This window comes from Takifugu flavidus, chromosome 2 (genome assembly GCF_003711565.1).
Source record: "Takifugu flavidus isolate HTHZ2018 chromosome 2, ASM371156v2, whole genome shotgun sequence".
Taxonomy (NCBI): domain Eukaryota; kingdom Metazoa; phylum Chordata; class Actinopteri; order Tetraodontiformes; family Tetraodontidae; genus Takifugu; species Takifugu flavidus.
In genome coordinates this window covers 13,021,025-13,040,062 of record NC_079521.1, presented here as the reverse complement: position 1 = coordinate 13,040,062, position 19,038 = coordinate 13,021,025, and the positions used below count along the sequence as shown (strand labels likewise).

General features: G+C 43.2%; 2 protein-coding genes across 2 annotated transcripts; both read left to right on the top strand.

Annotated features, from left to right (window-relative positions):
- Nucleotides 1-2,112: 2,112 nt before the first annotated feature.
- ctxn2 (cortexin 2) lies at nt 2,113-5,029 on the top strand. The gene is made up of 2 exons (XM_057025762.1): nt 2,113-2,451; nt 3,341-5,029. The coding sequence occupies exon 2, from the start codon at nt 3,410-3,412 to the stop codon at nt 3,653-3,655; it is 246 nt and encodes an 81-aa protein (XP_056881742.1). The 5' UTR covers nt 2,113-2,451; nt 3,341-3,409; the 3' UTR covers nt 3,656-5,029.
- A 2,219-nt stretch (nt 5,030-7,248) lies between these two features.
- Nucleotides 7,249-18,503, top strand: slc12a1 (solute carrier family 12 member 1). Its single transcript, XM_057025752.1, has 25 exons — nt 7,249-7,648; nt 8,466-8,603; nt 8,795-8,870; nt 9,174-9,269; nt 9,483-9,622; nt 9,700-9,810; nt 9,897-10,008; nt 10,096-10,223; nt 10,306-10,390; nt 10,482-10,639; nt 10,716-10,947; nt 11,032-11,133; nt 11,222-11,377; nt 11,459-11,558; nt 11,666-11,777; nt 11,944-12,084; nt 12,809-12,915; nt 13,000-13,082; nt 15,737-15,862; nt 16,414-16,542; nt 16,679-16,790; nt 16,937-17,023; nt 17,153-17,285; nt 17,362-17,429; nt 17,521-18,503. Exons 1-25 carry the CDS (start codon nt 7,418-7,420, stop codon nt 17,654-17,656), a joined length of 3,099 nt encoding a protein of 1,032 aa, XP_056881732.1. The 5' UTR covers nt 7,249-7,417; the 3' UTR covers nt 17,657-18,503.
- The last annotated feature ends 535 nt before the right edge of the window (nt 18,504-19,038 follow it).

Genomic DNA, 19,038 nt, shown 5'->3' with positions numbered 1-19,038 from the left:
AAAATACTCTACAATTCTGTCTGTGTAAATTCTCAGTCATCCAGGTCATTGTATCCAAGGTAGTTTTCTCTGTCAACTGGACTGGGTTTCTTCTCTTGAAGACAGAGGTTAGTACACCCAAAGGACAAGACACCAAGACCCAAACAAAGTAATGTTGTCTATGCTGTACAGTGCCAGGAGGAATGCAAGGAACTGTACATTGGGGAAACCAAACAACCTCTCCACAGAAGAATGGCACAACACAGACGTGCCACCTCTTCGGGTCAGGATTCAGCAGTCCACTTACACTTAAAGGAGAGTGGGCACTCCTTCGAGGACAGCCAAGTAAGGATACTGGCCAGAGAAGACCGCTGGTTTGAAAGGGGGGTTAAGGAAGCTATCCATGTTAAATTGGAGAAACCATCCTTGAACAGAGGTGGTGGCCTGAGGCACTTCCTATCACCCACATACAATGCAGTCCTCCACTCCTTCCAACAGCAAAACAAACATTCACACCATTCCAGGAGACCCAGTGACTCATCACCATGTGACCCAGCAGACAAAGGGGAGACGCCTCAACAGAAACTAGGTGAACGACCCGACCAACGACCCTGCTAACGACTCTCAGGTGACCACCCGGATCATTAGCATGCAAATGGTCCACAGGGGCTATATTTTCAAGCTCTCTCCCCAGCGATTTCAGAACTGAAGAAGCCTTCTGGATAGAAGGCGAAACGTCTTCAAGAGAAGAAACCCAGTCCAGTTGACAGAGAAAACTACCTTGGACTCTACAATTCTCCACAACAAAATATACATATATTTTATTAGAAAGGGCTAAAAACAGGACAGACATAAAATGCATTTCAATAATATGTCATGGTGATTGAATAAGGCTGACTGACATTGCAGATTTAATAATTTGTGTATTATTTTAAAATTATGGATTGATAGAAAGAAAGAACCATCACTCCACTATGTTAACACCAATGATTGACTTTTTGTCCTGCATAATTTATTAATCCTGTTTAATTTCCTTTCATTTTTTGTTTTAACTTGTTAAACATTAAATATAGTTTGAAGGTTAATTATACAGTAGATATTGTAAGAAGAAAAGTAAAAAAAAAAAAAAGAACTACATCCAGTCTTAGTCCAACTTATATGGACTTTGAGCTGTAGTGTTCAGGAAACTCAGTAATCGCTGCAGCCAGTCCATTTAAGTCTTTGGAGCTGTGGCAGTTTAACTGTACCTCTCTTTGTACTTTCTTTCAAAGATCTGCTTATTACACAAGGGGCTGATGAGGAAATTATTAACATTGCTGAAAGTTCATACAGCTACTCTTTTATTGTTCTCAATATCAGCATGGTTTCTGACCTATTGTCTGGTTGAGATAAAATCCTAACAGACCTTTAGATCCCATTGACACCAGGCATGGGTTCTAGGTGTGTTTGGACTCACCCAGGAAATTACTCAGCTGTTTTGCAGTCAAAAGAAAAGAGCTACATTTTGCCATGAATCGTCCCCCTGGCACCGCTTCATGTCTTTTCCTCAGATCACTGCACCGCTCTGACAGCGAGTACAAACCATCGTAGAAATATAACTGCTGCATAACAACGACACAGATGGCTGGACGCTTCACTGCTGCATTATGTTCCATTGGCCAATCTGATGACCTGCTGTTTGTTTTTATACTCCTCCTCAGGCGCCTCTGCTTCATCATGTCTGAAGAGACTGATAAAATAACCCAAAGGGTTCTTTAATTTGGCCAGAATAAATTGCATCAATTAAAAAACTAAATAGATAATATTATATATATGCATATACATATATCTTTGAAGCTGACTCAGAGGATACTGCTGCGCTGTACCAAAAATACCTTTGCAGCAGCATTTACTGGCCATGAGCAGCAAGAGGCAGCACTCCTCCTCCTGCCTCAGCTGTGGTATTCCTGTCACATTTTGGGGGAGTAAATTATATCGAACCCAAATGAGCCTGGGTGGGGTATGAATAGAGGGATAGTGGCAAAAGAGGAGGCAGACTGCACGTTTTGACTGCTGCATCCATCCCAGTGTTGCTGAGAGGGGCGGTGTGGAGGGGGAATGTTGTGAATGACTGAGGCAGCAGAGCAGCTGAGTGAAACTAACAAGTGGTTGCCATGCAGCAGGAGCAAGTGTGCGTGCTTCTGGAGGGAGAGATAGAGAAACAGAATGATAATGAGTAGGAGGCAGCAAGTAAGGGAGCATGAGGAGAGGAGCCGTATCTCTGAGAAGAGACACAAATCGCAGCTCGATCCAGCCTCCGCCTCGCCTCTCCCTTTCTCTCCAGATCCCTGGCTTCACTGAGAGGGTAGCACTGCACACCCAGGATGCCGGCAATGGCCAGATTCACGGATATGTGTCGGAAGCCCACGGGAACAACGAGTTGCACAGAGGAAACGGCAGCAACAGGTCTGTAAGGATGGAACGATAATGAAGGTGAGGCACTTGGTTTTATCGTCCTGAGATGAGCTCAGATGAGGATATGTCAATGCAGTCCCTGTGTTTTACCCTTACCTCACTCCCTCCCTCTCTCCTCCATCTCTCCTGTACTTGTGCAGTGTCCTCCCCACCACTGCACTTCCCACGTCTGTCTCTCTCCATCCTGTCTGTTTGTTCCCTTTCTTGCGCGTACCCTCCCTCTCTCATCTGAATCCCCCTCCTCCCGATTCACTCACTCGAACCACCTGCTGCTTGCGTTCACATGAAACATTCTTGGACCGGGGGGCTGGCACTTCCGTGAGCAGGGCAGTGTTTTGAACATGTTCACTCCATCAATGCCACTTTCTGGGCTGATGGAATCAGGCTGGGTGGCAGACATCTGCTAGCATGCAACAGGTACAGAACCCTTTGCTTTCAGATGAAACATACATAACACTGCAGCTTCAACGGAAGGCCATGCTTTCAGGGGCACCTTTGCGCTTTGCTGGTGTTTCACAGCTGCCTATGCACTGCGACACCATGTAATTCTGACCTGACTTAACGCAACGTAGCCCTGACATTGACTCGCATCCCTGAGCCCATTTTCCTGCACCTCCTCCGCGATTCTCTGCTATATTCCCAGTGGAGCAGAGTGAAAGATCGAAGTCCCTGGACATCCGTTTGATATCGCGTTCATCCGAGGCTATTTATAGCTGTTTCATGGTCAGCTGAATTCAAAACATCGAGGGCCATCGCAGTAGCTTCGCCTACTCGCAACCTGCGCCTTTTTTTTTCTGCATCCACACGCGCATTAGGTGTAATTGTATTGGACTAAGTTGATGAAATGTCTCCGCGCTGAGCTGGAAACAGGGCAGCATTGACGTGAAGCTGTCGTGTCTTTGTCCAGGTAAAATGCAGGCTTCTCAATGCCTGAGCCCATCAGAGGAGAGATGAGGCACCTAGCTGTTGCTTTACCATGTGCAGCATCCACTACAACCACTCCCTTGCTGCCATGAGCGGAAACGACATGATGGCGCACTCGCTGACTCTGGAGCAGAAGACGGCGTTTGCCTTCGTGGGGATGCTCCTGGTGTTCCTGGGGCTGCTGATAGTCAGGTGCTTCAGGATCTTGCTGGACCCCTACAGCAGCATGCCCTCATCAAACTGGGCTGATGGCATAGAGGGCCTGGAGAAAGGGACGTTTGAGTATGCCCTCACCTAACACAGGGACAGACACGTCTGGAGACGTCCTCACAAACAAAACAGAACTGCCTGTAGACGCACATACGCATACACACTAACACATGCAAGCTGCAGCCTTGCACAACCATCAACACACCATCGAGACATCTATCTGTGACTTACTGAATCAAGAGTCTGAAGCTGTGTGTGGCGTCTGAGGTGTATGTGCTGTCAGAGCGCACATGGAGCCTCTTTACCCCGTGTGACCGCAGCACACATCTGAGGTTGTGCGTGTCTGACGAGGATGCTGTGTCATGGTCTCGGCTCTTCTGCCAGGGAGTGTGCAGTTGGGCTCATGGACTGAGGCTCCCTTTAGCCCACCTCTCAAAATGAAATATCTGTTAAGGATAATCAGTGGGACAGGGTGGGGGTGGGGTGGGGGGATGCAGCCAGAATATACAGATGTAGTTTGAAGACTCAGGGACACGATTCTTAATGGGGAAAACAGAGAGATTGTAGCAGGAATGTATATAGCTGGTAACAGGGTATCTATGTCAAGCTAATGCTTTCAGAACAAAACAAATCCAGTCTGTGGACTGCTGCTGCTGCTGCTGCTGCTGCTGCTGCTGCTGCTGCTGCCGCTGCTGCTGCCGTGCGTACAGATTGGTCCTTTCTGTGGCACAAAAAGCAATCAAAAAAGTCAACTGTGATTTACATGACCTGTTACTCGTCCTAAACAATGCAAATATGACTCTCTGAGTCTGTGCTGCTGTCTGTCTCCGAGCAACGGTGCATTGAGTGGAGGTAACATCACCTGTTTACGTTTCTTTCTCCAAGGACACGTGACCACGCTGATTCATGGACTGCCAGTTATTTTGCCCGTTTAAATGTTCAGTCTAAATCATCATTTCTGAAGGAACCAGGAATTAAATGCTGAAGGGGACTCTTTTTAAAGGATAAGGATAAACTCTCACTACCTGCATCCAGAGGAAAGGATGGAAAACAAGGGTGGGGTGACTTTCAAACACTGCACCATCTTTTTCCTCTGGTGCTCAGCCACCCTTGTCCTGTCCCTACGTTTCAAAACAAAAAGCCTGGCAGTCCCAAACAGATGTTCTGTCCTGTGGCAGACTGGTCAGTCATGAGTGTTCTTTTGCTAATTTCTACCAGTCTACGGTTTCTCCTTAGTGCTGTGAATCTGCCTTACTGTGACCTTCGATGGGTTTATGTGCCTTCATCTAGAACCATCAGAGCACCTGTCTGTGTAAATGCGTGTGCACACGTGTGGCACTCCACGGCGACAGATAAAGTAGTTCATCTCCTGACTTGTTGCTTGCTCAGCTGGTGGTAGAGATCTTTTTTGTCATTGATATAGATTTGATTCAATGACGTGAAAATAAACAGAATTTCTTCACTTTGCAGTCTAATCTGGTCTGTTTGGAGGAGGCGATGATAAACGGAGTCTCGTGATGTTATGAGAGATAGTCCACGGCGAAGATGAACCAGAGGCCATATCCTCTTTGCACACATCATCTGCCAGGAATGTGATCATTATCTCTGTCACCAAGAGTGACATCCTTATCTTAAACCTATATCCCACGAAACAGAACACTGCCCATTTCCTTTTCAGCCTACTAACCCAGGTTGTAAGGAGAACTATAAATCTATTAAATTTTAACGAATGTGCCTGTTCTGCCTGGTATTTTGGTGCACAGTTTACTCAAACTTTCTTTGATTTGATCAAAGATAGCGACAACCAATCAATGCAGACAAAGGGAAGCTTTATGAGTAAACCAATAGTTATTTCAACTCAAACAAATTTTAGGAATATTTCAAATAATTCCACACACAGGATTTGGTTCCGGAGGTGGGACAGATAAATTGTTTTAATTAAACCGAGCTAACAGAGTTCTCTCTATATTTAGCCCCAGAGTCAACGAGTTCTGAACCTTAACTTGAGCTGATTATCAATCATCAGTTTTACTGCTATTGGTCTTCGTACTTCAGGCTTTGTTCTCAATTTATTGTGATAAGACCACGTGATAAAAGATGTTCATTACGGCTCTAAAAGTGTTATAGAACATATAAGTAATGTATAAAAATATTTCACAGGATTTTAAAAAAGAATTCAAAAGTGCAGCAAAAATGTTATTTTAGGGGTTTCTTTGGAATTTCTTTGGGGTCTAAATTAAATAATCTGATACGAAAATCTGTCTGATGTCACGGCTCTTGTGTAAAATGTAAAGGCTGGATTTTAGACTTAGACTAGATGTTCTTTCAATGGAAAGGTTAAAAATTACCCCGACACACATTAAAACAAATGATAGGAAATCCCTATAAATCCCAGGAAATCATTATAAAATAATTAGGTTAATAATATACCAATAACCAATACAGAATTTCAGTAGTTTGGCACATTCAGTTCTACTATTTCAAATTCTTTCTAATGCAACTGATCAATAAAGGATGAATAAACAACATTGTTGATTATATAACTATTTCCAAACACCACAGCAATGCCTTTTGTAGACTGCTTCAAGAAACAGTATGGAACAGGAGCAAATCTGTTTAAAAAAGATATTAAAGGGATAGTATATAAGACCTGTTCTAAAAGGAAATGTGGTTTGAAGACTCGTACTATTTTGATCAAATCAGAACCTCTGTTTTCATCGTACGCCACTAGTAGATCAGAAATGATCCCACTGCAACTTTTCCATCTGGAAAATTTTCACCCTCCAGTGTGACTCAGCACTGCGTTTTAACAGCTCCCAACAAATTAGTTATCCGTTGCGCAATTGACTGCCTCCTTTTGAATCTTCCCGTTATTACACGTGTGGGCATTTTATTTTTCTTGGCCTGAAACACAGCCAAGGTCAGACGTCCATTTATTAGTCCGTTTTTTCCATGTGCATAACTCACACTGGTGTACCAGTAATAAGGAAGTTTACCTGCTAAGAGGTTTTTAAAATGCACTTCAAAAAGTCATGCGGCTGTAGGAAAGCGCCTCGGGCATATTCCTGTAATTTAAGGTGTTATATTAACTCTCATTTCGCTCCTGAATATGGCTGTTTGATCCATAAACCCGTTTGACAAAGAATTATTAAATACTTCAACCATAATGAACTCCTGCTTTATGTTTTGACACTTTTGCAGACATTTAATCCAAGAAGGGGTCGCCCACAGCGGTATACCCAGGAATGGACACCTGTGTTATCAATTACCTCTGCAAAATCTGAAAAAATAAAAATAAAAATCCACCACAGACATACATCCCAAAATGTCCTTGAAACTTTTCCTCCCTGCTTATACGTGACCTGAGATCTCCGCTTGTTTCCCAGCGCTTTGAGGAAACACTTTCCACCACCACCCCATAAACTGAGGCCACAGTACAACGTGTGCTGCACTTCAGACAATAATATTAGTAATCAATTCAAGGCACTCAGGCAAGAACTAGCTTTATCTCTCATTTGGCGTTTATGATTTGGTTAATCGTTAAGCAATGTCTTTGTGTCCCCTGCATAGAGCAAGGACATACCTGACACCCCTGTGTCAGTGCTCTGAGGGTTGATCCAAGGAAATAGCCAATAGCTGGCATTCACTATATGACCCTGACAAGCAGAGTATAAAAGCAGGTAATCACAGTTGAAGCCAGTTTACGAAAAGACTTTCAGCAGATCGGAGATCATTGTAAAGCTAGCCGAACGTATACCCCCCAAACAAGGATACTCTCACCAGCTGTTTTGGTATTTTAGCATATCGCTGGAGGACTAGGAAGATTTGAGAAGTTTTCTCAGCTTTTGTGATGGAGTCAGACAGGCAGGTGCACGTCAATGCGGCATACGATCCCAATCTGGACGAGCCTCCCAACTATGAGGAGACCAGACGGGCGGTGCGGCCCTCGGTGGTCAGCGCCTTCGGCCACGACACTCTGGATCGGGTCCCCAACATCGACTTCTATCGCAATGCAGGCAGCGTGAGCGGCCACAGGGCCGTGCGTCCATCCCTGCAGGAGCTGCATGATGTGTTTCAGAAGGTGAGTGACTGCGTTATTTGTCCTTTAGTTCACCTTCTGCATAATATTACACCTGATTTGCCTCCAATGCCCCAAATTCAACTGCCTGTGAGCAATCAGGTCAAAGAAATTTTTATTCAAGTTACTCCAACATCACCATCGGAAGTTAAGAGAGTAATTAAAGCCACGCTTGTAAAAAGTAGTTATGAAACTAAAGCAGACCCAGAAAATTCTCTTCATGGTCAGGGGTCATTTTCAGGGTCATTTTATGGGTTAAATGAGATTGGCAATAAAAAAAGCTTTCTTCCATAGCAAATGAAAGATGGTATGTGGAGAGAATGATGCCCACCCCAGGGACTTAGGAAGAGTATTCCATGTAGTTCCTTACTTGGTGTGAATGTTTCTTTTCCCTCCAGTAGAGGATGATGAAACACCCCTGAGCGCGTTCCCTAAATCAAATGCCAGCTGGGAGAGTCATTTCATCGACGACATTCATCTTCATATAGAGTTCAAATTAGCTGTGCTCTGTCCTGGGACACCTTTCTCCTCAGTTTTCAAAGACAGACACGGCTGTGCAATGTGCTGGCAAAACACGTCATCAGTCTTTATCTTAGGCAGTCAAAGAGTCCAGCCGCTTCCAAAAATGAGTCCAGTCTTTTGGCCTCTAATCAAGCACTTAATACCCGTGTAAAGTGATGACTGAGAACCTCAACAAACCTATACTCAGCTAGATCAATCCGGTTCCATTTCTTTGCTTGCCATAAGCCAAAGGCCAAGCACACAAAATATTGGCCCCAAAAATACATCAACATGCACCTGCATTTTCTATTCTTAACAGGGTGGCCGTATCTCTGTGCCCGACACTGTGGAGGATGACAGCGAGGAGAGTATCGGGACTCCCTCGGATGATTTGGAATCTGCAGTTCTTGTTGACGACACAAAAGCAGTAAAGTTTGGCTGGATCAGGGGTGTCCTGGTGAGTTGTGCTGGGATTTCTTGTGTTTTGCCGTATCCAGGTCGCATGGAGGCCCTTCAGGAGCGACTGCGGGGACGATCGTGACTTTCAGTGGCTGGCAGAGAGCAGAAAAGCTGTTCACAGCTGTACATTGTGACACAAAATATGCTTAAGTGTGCAATCTGTTAACATTGCAGTCTTCTGTTTTACAGGTGAGATGCATGCTGAATATCTGGGGTGTCATGCTGTTCATCCGTCTGTCCTGGATTTTCGGTCAGGCAGGTTGGGGTGAGTGATACACACATGACTTCACAGTGCTTCAGATGTGATGCAGTTTATTTTTTATTTAGTGAAATTGCATGTACACTGATTTGGACTGAATCAATAATAAAGCAGTTTATGTTGTCACAATCTAAAAAAACGAAGAATTATTCCTCTAATATTTGGATCATGTTGTTGGAAGAATAGCCTTTTTAACTACTGCATATTAATAGCTGACCGTTCCAGGCTCAGAGCACTGCAGGGTTTTGTTCCTCCAAGTGAAAATCAAGGATTTCCAAGCTGTCGTGTGTGTTTGTGTTTGTCTTACAGGTTTGGGAATAGTGATCATCCTACTCAGCTGTGTGGTCACCACCATTACCTGTCTGTCCATGTCCGCCATCTGCACAAACGGCATTGTCAGAGGAGGTAAGACGGGATATTTAACCGACAGGAAAAAGTGGCCAGAGTCGGTTTCAGTCAGTTTCAGTCTCAGATAACACCACAAGATTTTTTTATGGACATAACAGAAGGACAGAGGGTGTAGATAAAGAGCACGTGCCTGCCCTTTTTATCACCTCTTTTATCAAAACATAAAATGGTGACTAATAATCCACGTGCTTTTTGTTTGTTTTTCCTCAGGAGGAGCTTACTACTTGATATCACGCAGTTTGGGACCAGAGTTCGGCGGGTCCATTGGTCTGATTTTTGCCTTTGCCAATGCAGTGGCCGTGGCCATGTACGTGGTGGGATTTGCAGAAACCGTAGTGGATCTGATGAAGGTGCGCTGTGTCAGGACTTTGTGCTGATAACTGGATTCCTTGTTTTATACTTATATTTGCCTCTGTTTTGGACACAGGAGCACTCCGTTATCATGGTGGATACATTAAATGACATCAGGATCATTGGATGTATAACTGTAGTGCTGCTGCTGGGCATCTCAGTGGCTGGAATGGAGTGGGAAGCCAAAGTGAGGGCGGCACCATGCATTGTGTTTGCCCCAAACCCCCCAGTAAAGTTTAAATGTAATCAAATGTACTATTCTGCTCTCCACAGGCCCAGCTTGTTCTCCTTGTTATCCTGCTGGCAGCCATAGTGGATGTGTTTGTGGGAACGTTCCTCCCTGCCACAGATGACAAGAAATCAAAAGGAGTCTTTAATTACAACTGTAAGCATCATCTCAAAGGTGTTAAATTCCAAAAGGTTAAAAACTAAAACATCCTCAAACTCACTGACTTTTGTTTCTTTTTCAAAGCCCAAATCTTTTTAGAGAACTTTGCACCCGATTTCCGCGGTCAGGAGACATTCTTCTCGGTGTTTTCCATATTTTTCCCCGCTGCAACCGGCATCCTGGCCGGAGCCAACATCTCTGGCGACTTGAAGGTAGGTTTTGACTGCTGTTCCGACCACGTCACGTTACTCTTGGTCTCTTTTGGTGTTTTTATTTACCTTTTTTATTTCACAGGACCCACAGGCAGCCATCCCCAAAGGGACTTTGCTGGCTATCCTGATAACTGGTGTGACCTACCTGGGTGTTGCCATCTGTGTTTGTAAGTGCAGAAACCCAACATGCAGCTGAGTGAAGCCGGTCTTTTTGGCCTAACACTTAAGCCCCCTTCCTCTCTGTGTCTCTCTTCTCAGCTGCATGTGCCGTGCGTGACGCCACTGGAAACGTGACTGATCTAATCACCCCCGGAGTTCCATGTAATGGTCCGGCTATGGCCGCCTGCGAGCTCGGCTACAACTTTTCTTCGTGTGCGACGACAAAATGCGACTTTGGCCTGAACAACAACAATCAGGTACACCAAGTTCAAAGGTCTCCTCCGCAGAGGTAGAGCTCCTATCCATAACTGATGTTCTCCTCTTTCATATCAGTTGATGACCCTTGTGTCCGCGTTCGGCCCCCTCATCATTGCTGGTACATTCTCGGCCACCCTTTCGTCTGCTCTGGCTTCCCTTGTCAGTGCTCCCAAAGTCTTCCAGGCTCTGTGTAAGGACAACATCTACAAAGCCCTACACTTCTTCGCCAAGGGATACGGCAAGAACAACGAACCAATCCGTGGCTACATCCTCACTTTCATTATTTCCGTGGCCTTCATTCTCATTGGTCAGTTCAGCTGCCTGTTCTGTCCGGTCGTTCTTCTTGAGCCTTTTGGTTTTTACTGAACTTCATTTGATCATCTCTCTGTAGGTGATCTCAACGTCATTGCTCCCATCATCTCAAACTTCTTCCTGGCGTCTTATGCTCTCATCAATTTCTCCTGCTTCCATGCATCCTACGCCAAGTCTCCAGGTGGGTTTGCTGCCAGACTTTTCTATCTGCATACACATAATTAAACAGAAATAACAAGATGTGCTTCTGATCTGTCCTCTGTGTTCAGGATGGAGACCTGCCTACAAGTACTACAACATGTGGCTCTCTCTGTTGGGCGCGCTGCTCTGCTGTGTGGTCATGTTTATTATCAACTGGTGGGCGGCTCTTCTCACATACGCCATCGAAATCCTTCTTTATGTTTATGTCACTGTCAAGAAGCCAGGTGAGCTACATGCCCATGTTCTCACACTTAAAAAGTGCAGTGATGATGCTTCCAACCTGATTTTCACCTGGTTGTCTCCAGATGTGAACTGGGGTTCCTCCAAGCAGGCGGTAAGCTTCGTGAGCGCAGTAAGCAATGCTCTGGATCTGATGGGCATCGAGGATCATGTCAAGAACTTCAGGTAAACGTCTACAGAGCATTTGCTGTGGGCACAATCCCAAATGAGTTTGTAGAGATCCTTCTCACAAATGCTATCATCTGATTTTGAGCTGTTCTCTCATTCGTCAGGCCTCAGATCTTAGCAATGACTGGTTCGGTACGGGACAGACCAGCGCTTCTGGATCTGGCTAACTCCTTGACAAAGAACTACGGCCTCTGTCTCAGCTGTGAAGTGTTTGTGGTGAGGTTAACCCAAAGGTTCAATCCCCCTCAACCTTTTAATCCACCAAAATCTCATTTTAAATGTTTGCATTTCAGTCAAGTTTGCTCAACTCTCACATGGCACCTTTTATGGCTCGAAAGCAAACATGCTCACAAGCGTAACTTTATGGTTTCTCTGCTCTCAGGGTCCGAGGTCTGAAGCCCTGGAAGAAATCAATGCTTGTATGGAGAAGAACCAGCTCTGGCTTACGAAGACCAAACGGAAGGCATTTTATACAGCTGTGGCCTGTGAGGACTTCAGGGCAGGGGCCGAGAGCCTGCTACAGGTCAGTATGGAAGGATCTATTAAAAAAAACAAAAAAAACCCACTGGATTTTATAAAATATTGTGCAACTTTTATTTTAAGGAAATTTTATGGAATTATAAAGACATTTATCCTCTGCAGGTGTTTTTTTTTTTACATTCTTTTGAAGCAAAATATATTTTTACAGTTGACAATGAATAAACCAAACAGGGACCCTTTTCTTCAATTTCAGAGGATCTGTGCTACAGATTAATCATATTTATATTGATATTTGACATCTGCCAAACTGCAGCAGCTATAGCAAATAACATTTTCACCCATCACATTGAAGAATAATCTTTAAACTCAGTCTGAGCAGGAGACTTTTGAATGGACAAAAAGCATTTTTATTGTCCCATTTCTCAAGCACATCAGTATCTATTGCTGTGTTATGACTCTGGCCTAGATCTATTTTAAGAATCTGGTGAGGACATTAGTGCAGGAAGAAGAAGAGAGTTAATGAGGAGTAGAAAAACAGTCTTATGGCTGCCGTTATCATGCTGCTAAGATAAGGCCCTGGTTCATTGTCAGGACTGCTCACTTCAAACACTGAGGCAGATTAGAAGCTATAATTGATTAACACCACGGCATTTGCGTCCCTGCAGACAAAGATATGATGCATGATCTGCTCATAATTCCTTGTAGTAAAATGTGTTTTCCTTCTGGTAAGGATGATTACTGAGGTGTTTTTTTATGGTTCTGCTCAGGTGTCCGGACTCGGCCGTATGAAGCCAAATACGTTGTTGATGGGCTTTAAGAGCAACTGGAGGAACTCCAGCAAAGAGACGGTGCAATGTTATGCGGGAATAATGCAGTAAGACCCACAGACATGCAGGCAAAGATCTAGACCACAAACGAGATGTGAAGACTGTTCTCATTTTCCTTTTCTTTCTGCCAGTGATGCATTTGACTTTGAGTTAGGAGTACTCATACTGAGGATGAACCACGGACTCGACATGTCCAACATCGTTGAGGCGGAAGGTTGGCACTGAAAACTTTTTTGAAAACATGAAAATCCTGTATATGTTTGTTTCTAAATATGTGTTTTGCTAAATATCTTAACCTGAGTTCAACTAGCGAATCAACAACAAAGACATGGACTGAGTGAATATTTATTCATCAAGCCTCTGTGTAACAGGCCGCAGTAAAGCAGCTGATAATAGTGGGTACTTTGTTCTGTAGATTAGAATTCATAAAGGTCAGATAACAGATGACATGTACTGTAATCACGTCTGTGGCACTGTAGGAATCATTCCAAGCATTTATTAGAAACTGAGGAGCTTCTTCTGTCTTCCAGGAGATGCTGAAGGCAGCAAAGGAACAGCAGACCTGGAAAGTGGAATGACGCCGAATGGAGGCAAAGCAAAAGGACTATTCAGGAAGGCAGGAAACATTCTCAGCAAGTGCTCACGACCAGAGGTATCGGTCTCTACACCTCATTTACTTACAGATCCCTCTGTCTACGCTTTCCTCAGCCACCAAAAGATGAGAAAAGATTCAATTTATCTTCATCTCTGCACTGAAAAGGCTTTTAGAAAATAAGGTGTAGTTGAAGGTGTAGTCAAAAATATGGTCACAGACCTTCAGAGCAGGCTTTTACCGGCAGGGAAGAGCTCATATCTGCTGACTGACTGTCTGCTGTCTTGAAATCAGACACACACACACACACACACACACACACACACACACACACACACACACACACACACACACACACCACACACCACTGAGCTGCATTGGCAGCTGTGATGTGTGCAATCTGGGTGTGACTGTCTAGAACATTAAATCTCAGATATGGTTGTCCCCGCTGATGTAAATGCTTAAATCTCAGATATGGTTGTTCCTGATGATGTTAATGTCCATTGGCTGGCTCCATCATCTAACACAACTCTTCTTGCCAGCTCTGTGAATCACTTTCTCTCTAGCTCTTCCCACCCCTCGCTTGTTTCTCATTTCTCGGTCCTCCTCCCCCTTTGCCAGTTTCGGTGTGCGGCCCTCCGCCCCCCACGATTGCCAAGATGAATGAGCAGCTGATGGAGGCCGCGTTCAGTTCAAGAACAAACAGCCTAAAGGCACCATCGACGTGTGGTGGATGTTTGACGATGGAGGTAAGTGTTGGATGCCAACGGTAGAGAACACCCGGGTGTGAAAATGGAGGCAAACACAATAACTTACTTGATTGTGTAATGGATTGTTATTTTTGTAGGTTCAGGGGTGTTGTTATGTTTGTTTGCTCTCTTTCAGGTCTCACCCTGTTGCTCCCTTACATCCTCACTACCAGGAAGAAGTGGAAAGACTGCAAAATGAGGATCTTCATTGCAGGACAACCCGAACGCAGCGAGCTGGATAAAGAGGAGTGAGTGAAATAAAAGATTACTAGTCACTTTAGGAACAGTTGTTGGTGGTGGGAAAGGAAGCAAGTGAAATGTAATTTTTAATAGCAATATCTCTGCAGGTGTTTTTTTTTTACATTCTTTTGAAGCAAAATATATTTTTACAGTTGACAATGAATAAACCAAACAGGGACCCTTTTCTTCAATTTCAGAGGATCTGTGCTACAGATTAATCATATTTATATTGATATTTGACATCTGCCAAACTGCAGCAGCTATAGCACCCATCACATTGAAGAATAATCTTTAAACTCAGTCTGAGCAGGAGACTTTTGAATGGGACAAAAAGCATTTTTATTGTCCCATTTCTCAAGCACATCAGTATCTATTGCTGTGTTATGACTCTGGCCTAGATCTATTTTAAGAATCTGGTGAGGACATTAGTGCAGGAAGAAGAAGAGAGTTAATGAGGAGTAGAAAAACAGTCTTATGGCTGCCGTTATCATGCTGCTAAGATAAGGCCCTGGTTCATTGTCAGGACTGCTCACTTCAAACACTGAGGCAGATTAGAAGCTATAATTGATTAACACCACGGCATTTGCGTCCCTGCAGACAAAGATATGATGCATGATCTGCTCATAATTCCTTGTAGTAAAATGTGTTTTCCTTCTGGTAAGGATGATTACTGAGGTGTTTTTTTATGGTTCTGCTCAGGTGTCCGGACTCGGCCGTATGAAGCCAAATACGTTGTTGATGGGCTTTAAGAGCAACTGGAGGAACTCCAGCAAAGAGACGGTGCAATGTTATGCGGGAATAATGCAGTAAGACCCACAGACATGCAGGCAAAGATCTAGACCACAAACGAGATGTGAAGACTGTTCTCATTTTCCTTTTCTTTCTGCCAGTGATGCATTTGACTTTGAGTTAGGAGTACTCATACTGAGGATGAACCACGGACTCGACATGTCACACATCATTGAGGCAGAAGGTTGGCACTGAAAACTTTTTTGATGAAACATGAAAATCCTGTATATGTTTTGTTTTCTAAATATGTGTTTTGCTAAATATCTTAACCTGAGTTCAACTAGCGAATCAACAACAAAGACATGGACTGAGTGAATATTTATTCATCAAGCCTCTGTGTAACAGGCCGCAGTAAAGCAGCTGATAATAGTGGGTACTTTGTTCTGTAGATTAAGGTCAGATAACAGATGACATGTACTGTAATCACGTCTGTGTCAGCACTGTAGGAAATCATTCCAAGCATTTATTAGAAACTGAGGAGCTTCTTCTGTCTTCCAGAGGAGATGCTGAAGGCAGCAAAGGAACAGCAGACTCTGGAAAGTGGAATGACGCCGAATGGAGGCAAAGCAAAAGGACTATTCAGGAAGTCCAGGAAACATTCTCAGCAAGTGCTCACGACCAGAGGTATCGGTCTCTACACCTCATTTACTTACAGATCCCTCTGTCTACGCTTTCCTCAGCACCAAAAGATGAGAATAAGATTCAATTTATCTTCATCTCTGCACTGAAAAGGCTTTTAGAAAAATAAGGTGTAGTCTGAAGGTGTAGTCCAAAAATATGGTCACAGACCTTCAGAGCAGGCTTTTACCGGGCAGGGGAGAGCTCATATCTGCTGACTCGATCTGTCTGCTGTCTTGAAATCAGACACACACACACCACACACACACACACCACACACACACACACACACACACACACACACACACTACTGAGCTGCAGCTTGGCAGCTGTGATCTGGGTGTGACTGTCTAGAACATTAAATCTCAGATATGGTTGTCCCCGCTGATGTAAATGCTTAAATCTCAGATATGGTTGTTCCTGATGATGTTAATGTCCATTGGCTGGCTCCATCATCTAACACAACTCTTCTTGCCAGCTCTGTGAATCACTTTCTCTCTAGCTCTTCCCACCCCTCGCTTGTTTCTCATTTCTCGGTCCTCCTTCCCCTTTGCCAGTTTCGGTGTGCGGCCCTCCGCCCCCACAGATTGCCAAGATGAATGAGCAGCTGATGGAGGCCAGCGTTCAGTTCAAGAACAAACAGCCTAAAGGCACCATCGACGTGTGGTGGATGTTTGACGATGGAGGTAAGTGTTGGATGCCACCGGTAGAACCACCCGGGTGAAAATGGAGGCAAACACAATAACTTACTTGATTGTGTAATGGATTGTTATTTTTGTAGGTTTCAGGGGTGTTGTTTATGTTTGTTTTGCTCTCTTTCAGGTCTCACCCTGTTGCTCCCTTACATCCTCACTACCAGGAAGAAGTGGAAAGACTGCCAAATGAGGATCTTCATTGCAGGACAACCCGAACGCAGCGAGCTGGATAAAGAGGAGTGAGTGAAAATAAAAGATTACTAGTCACTTTAGGAACAGTTGTTGGTTGGGAAAGGAAGCAAGTGAAATGTAATTTTTTAATAGCAATATCTAGAACACTGCAAAATTAACATCCAGGCTAATTGTATAATTATGTATCCAACAGGATGAGGGCTCTGCTGCAGAAGTTCAGAATCAACTGCACTGACATCAATGTCATTGATGATATTCACATGCCGCCCCGTTCTGAGAGGTAATCTAATTTATCCTTTTAAAATAACAGCAGATGGTGCAGCAGCATGGATATCGGATGACCAAAATAAAGTGCAGTAAAAGTGTCTTCTTCGCATCCTGACTGAGGTTTTATCTTTTCCCCTATCAGCTTGAAGAAGTTTGAGGAAATGATCGAGCCGTTCCGTCTGCACAAGTCCAGAGACTCGGAGCAGGATGAAGACAGGCAGAAAGTGCAGCCATGGAAAATCACTGATGAGGAGCTAAGAACATTTGAAGAAAAGGTAGAATGATCAAAAACGATGTATTTGTTCCCCTTTGTTATGTTTGGTGTTGCTGATTTAAGCCGTTGCTCCACAGACTAATCTCCAGATTCGACTGAACGAGCTGCTGCTGGCAAACTCCAGAGCAGCTAACTTGATCTTCGTGTAAGTGTGATCTGCTTTAGTCTTGCAGGACTAACTCTATATGGGACTAACCAGCCGCTAACATGTTCTCCTTACCTACCATTTCCTGCAGGAGCCTGCCCATCGCCCGCAAAGAATCTATCTCCGATTACCTCTACATGGCCTGGCTGGACATCCTGACACAAAATCTTCCACCAACCCTGCTCATCAGAGGAAACCACAAGAGCGTGCTCACATTCTACTCCTGAGCTCCCGGCAGGTTAAATAATAGTTGAACAGTTTTGTAATGGCTCAGCAAGTTCTGAGCATTCTTTAGTTAAAACGTGATGAGGGTGTGCACATGACCAGGTGCCATGACATGCAAATATTCCTAAAAAAATATATATTAAAAAACATTTTGTCACAGTCTATTCTATATGATGACTATCTATATGATGTATGTGCCATTCGCTGATCATTTGTGGCCCAAGGCACTTAACGTGTATCATGTTGGTGTGCACAAAACGAAAAGCTCCAAAGCTGAGTTGCGTTCAGGTTTCCTTCAAGGAAAATACATTTTTGATGTTAGATTTGCAAATGTCAGAGTCTAAATGTGAATTTTGGAGAAAAACCACATTAAATCCGTAGGGAAAACGATTTATATGTAGGTATTTAAGGTTTAAATGTAAAAAAAAAAAAGCAAACAATTTTGTTAAATCATGTATTTCTGACTTGATCAACCAATGAAGAAAGGCAAACATGTAGAGGTTCAAGGCTGCTTTCATTCGTTACACTGAAGTATTGTTGCGTGATGCTGTGATATAAATGCATATATAGCTGTCTTAATTCACCGGAAAATAGGTTGCGAGCAAACGACGATCAAAACATATTCATAAATGCTTTTACTGGGAGGAAGGGCTTTTTTCATTGTTCAACCTTTTTGTATCAACTGAATGTAAAATACAACTATGTTTTAATATTGTAATGTATTTTTAATGCTATTATCACTGCTATTTGTGGAAAAATTAATGAGCTCACAAAATTATGTAAAGATGAATTCTGATGTATATTTTCTGAAAAATAAATAAAATCAGTTTCAGCTGTTCTCATACTAAAGTAGCTGTTGTTGGGGGACTACTTTTACACTCTTCTGTCAGCCTTTAAAAATCTAAAGTTGTATCTTCCAGAGAAGAAAATGCAGCATATTACTGTAAATTATTCACATCAACTAAACAAAATTTGGTTTTTTTTCTTCAATTTCAGAGGTCAAATTTATCAAAAGTAAAAAAGTACATTTTAGAAAGACAGTGGAGCTATTTAGACTTTTTTTTCAAATACAATAATCTATGTTTGAGATCCATAATAAGGTTTGTTAAAGTTTTTGTAAACCTCTAATATTGAATGGCATTAATGCATCCCTTTCTAATGTTGATATACAGAAATTTCATGTGGACTTTTTATATCATTGTTTAGATATCTGTAATAAATTACATGACAACATAGCTACTTAATAAAAAATTATATAATAAATAAAATTGTTAAATTAGGTTTATGCAATGTGAACGGTTCTAATTAACACTGGCACAGATTTTATGGTCTGAATTATTTTTTCATGAAACAGAAACTACTGGTTAATAAATATAATCCCGAG

Excerpts from the sequence above, each read along its gene's own strand:
- ctxn2 (XM_057025762.1), top strand. The coding sequence starts at position 3,410 with ATGTGCAGCATCCACTACAACCACTCCCTTGCTGCCATGAGCGGAAAC.
- slc12a1 (XM_057025752.1), top strand. The coding sequence starts at position 7,418 with ATGGAGTCAGACAGGCAGGTGCACGTCAATGCGGCATACGATCCCAAT. Across the intron at positions 9,623-9,699 it reads CCGTAGTGGATCTGATGAAG|GAGCACTCCGTTATCATGGT; the intron begins GTGCGCTGTGTC and ends TTTTGGACACAG. Across the intron at positions 15,863-16,413 it reads GCAAGTGCTCACGACCAGAG|TTTCGGTGTGCGGCCCTCCG; the intron begins GTATCGGTCTCT and ends CCCCTTTGCCAG.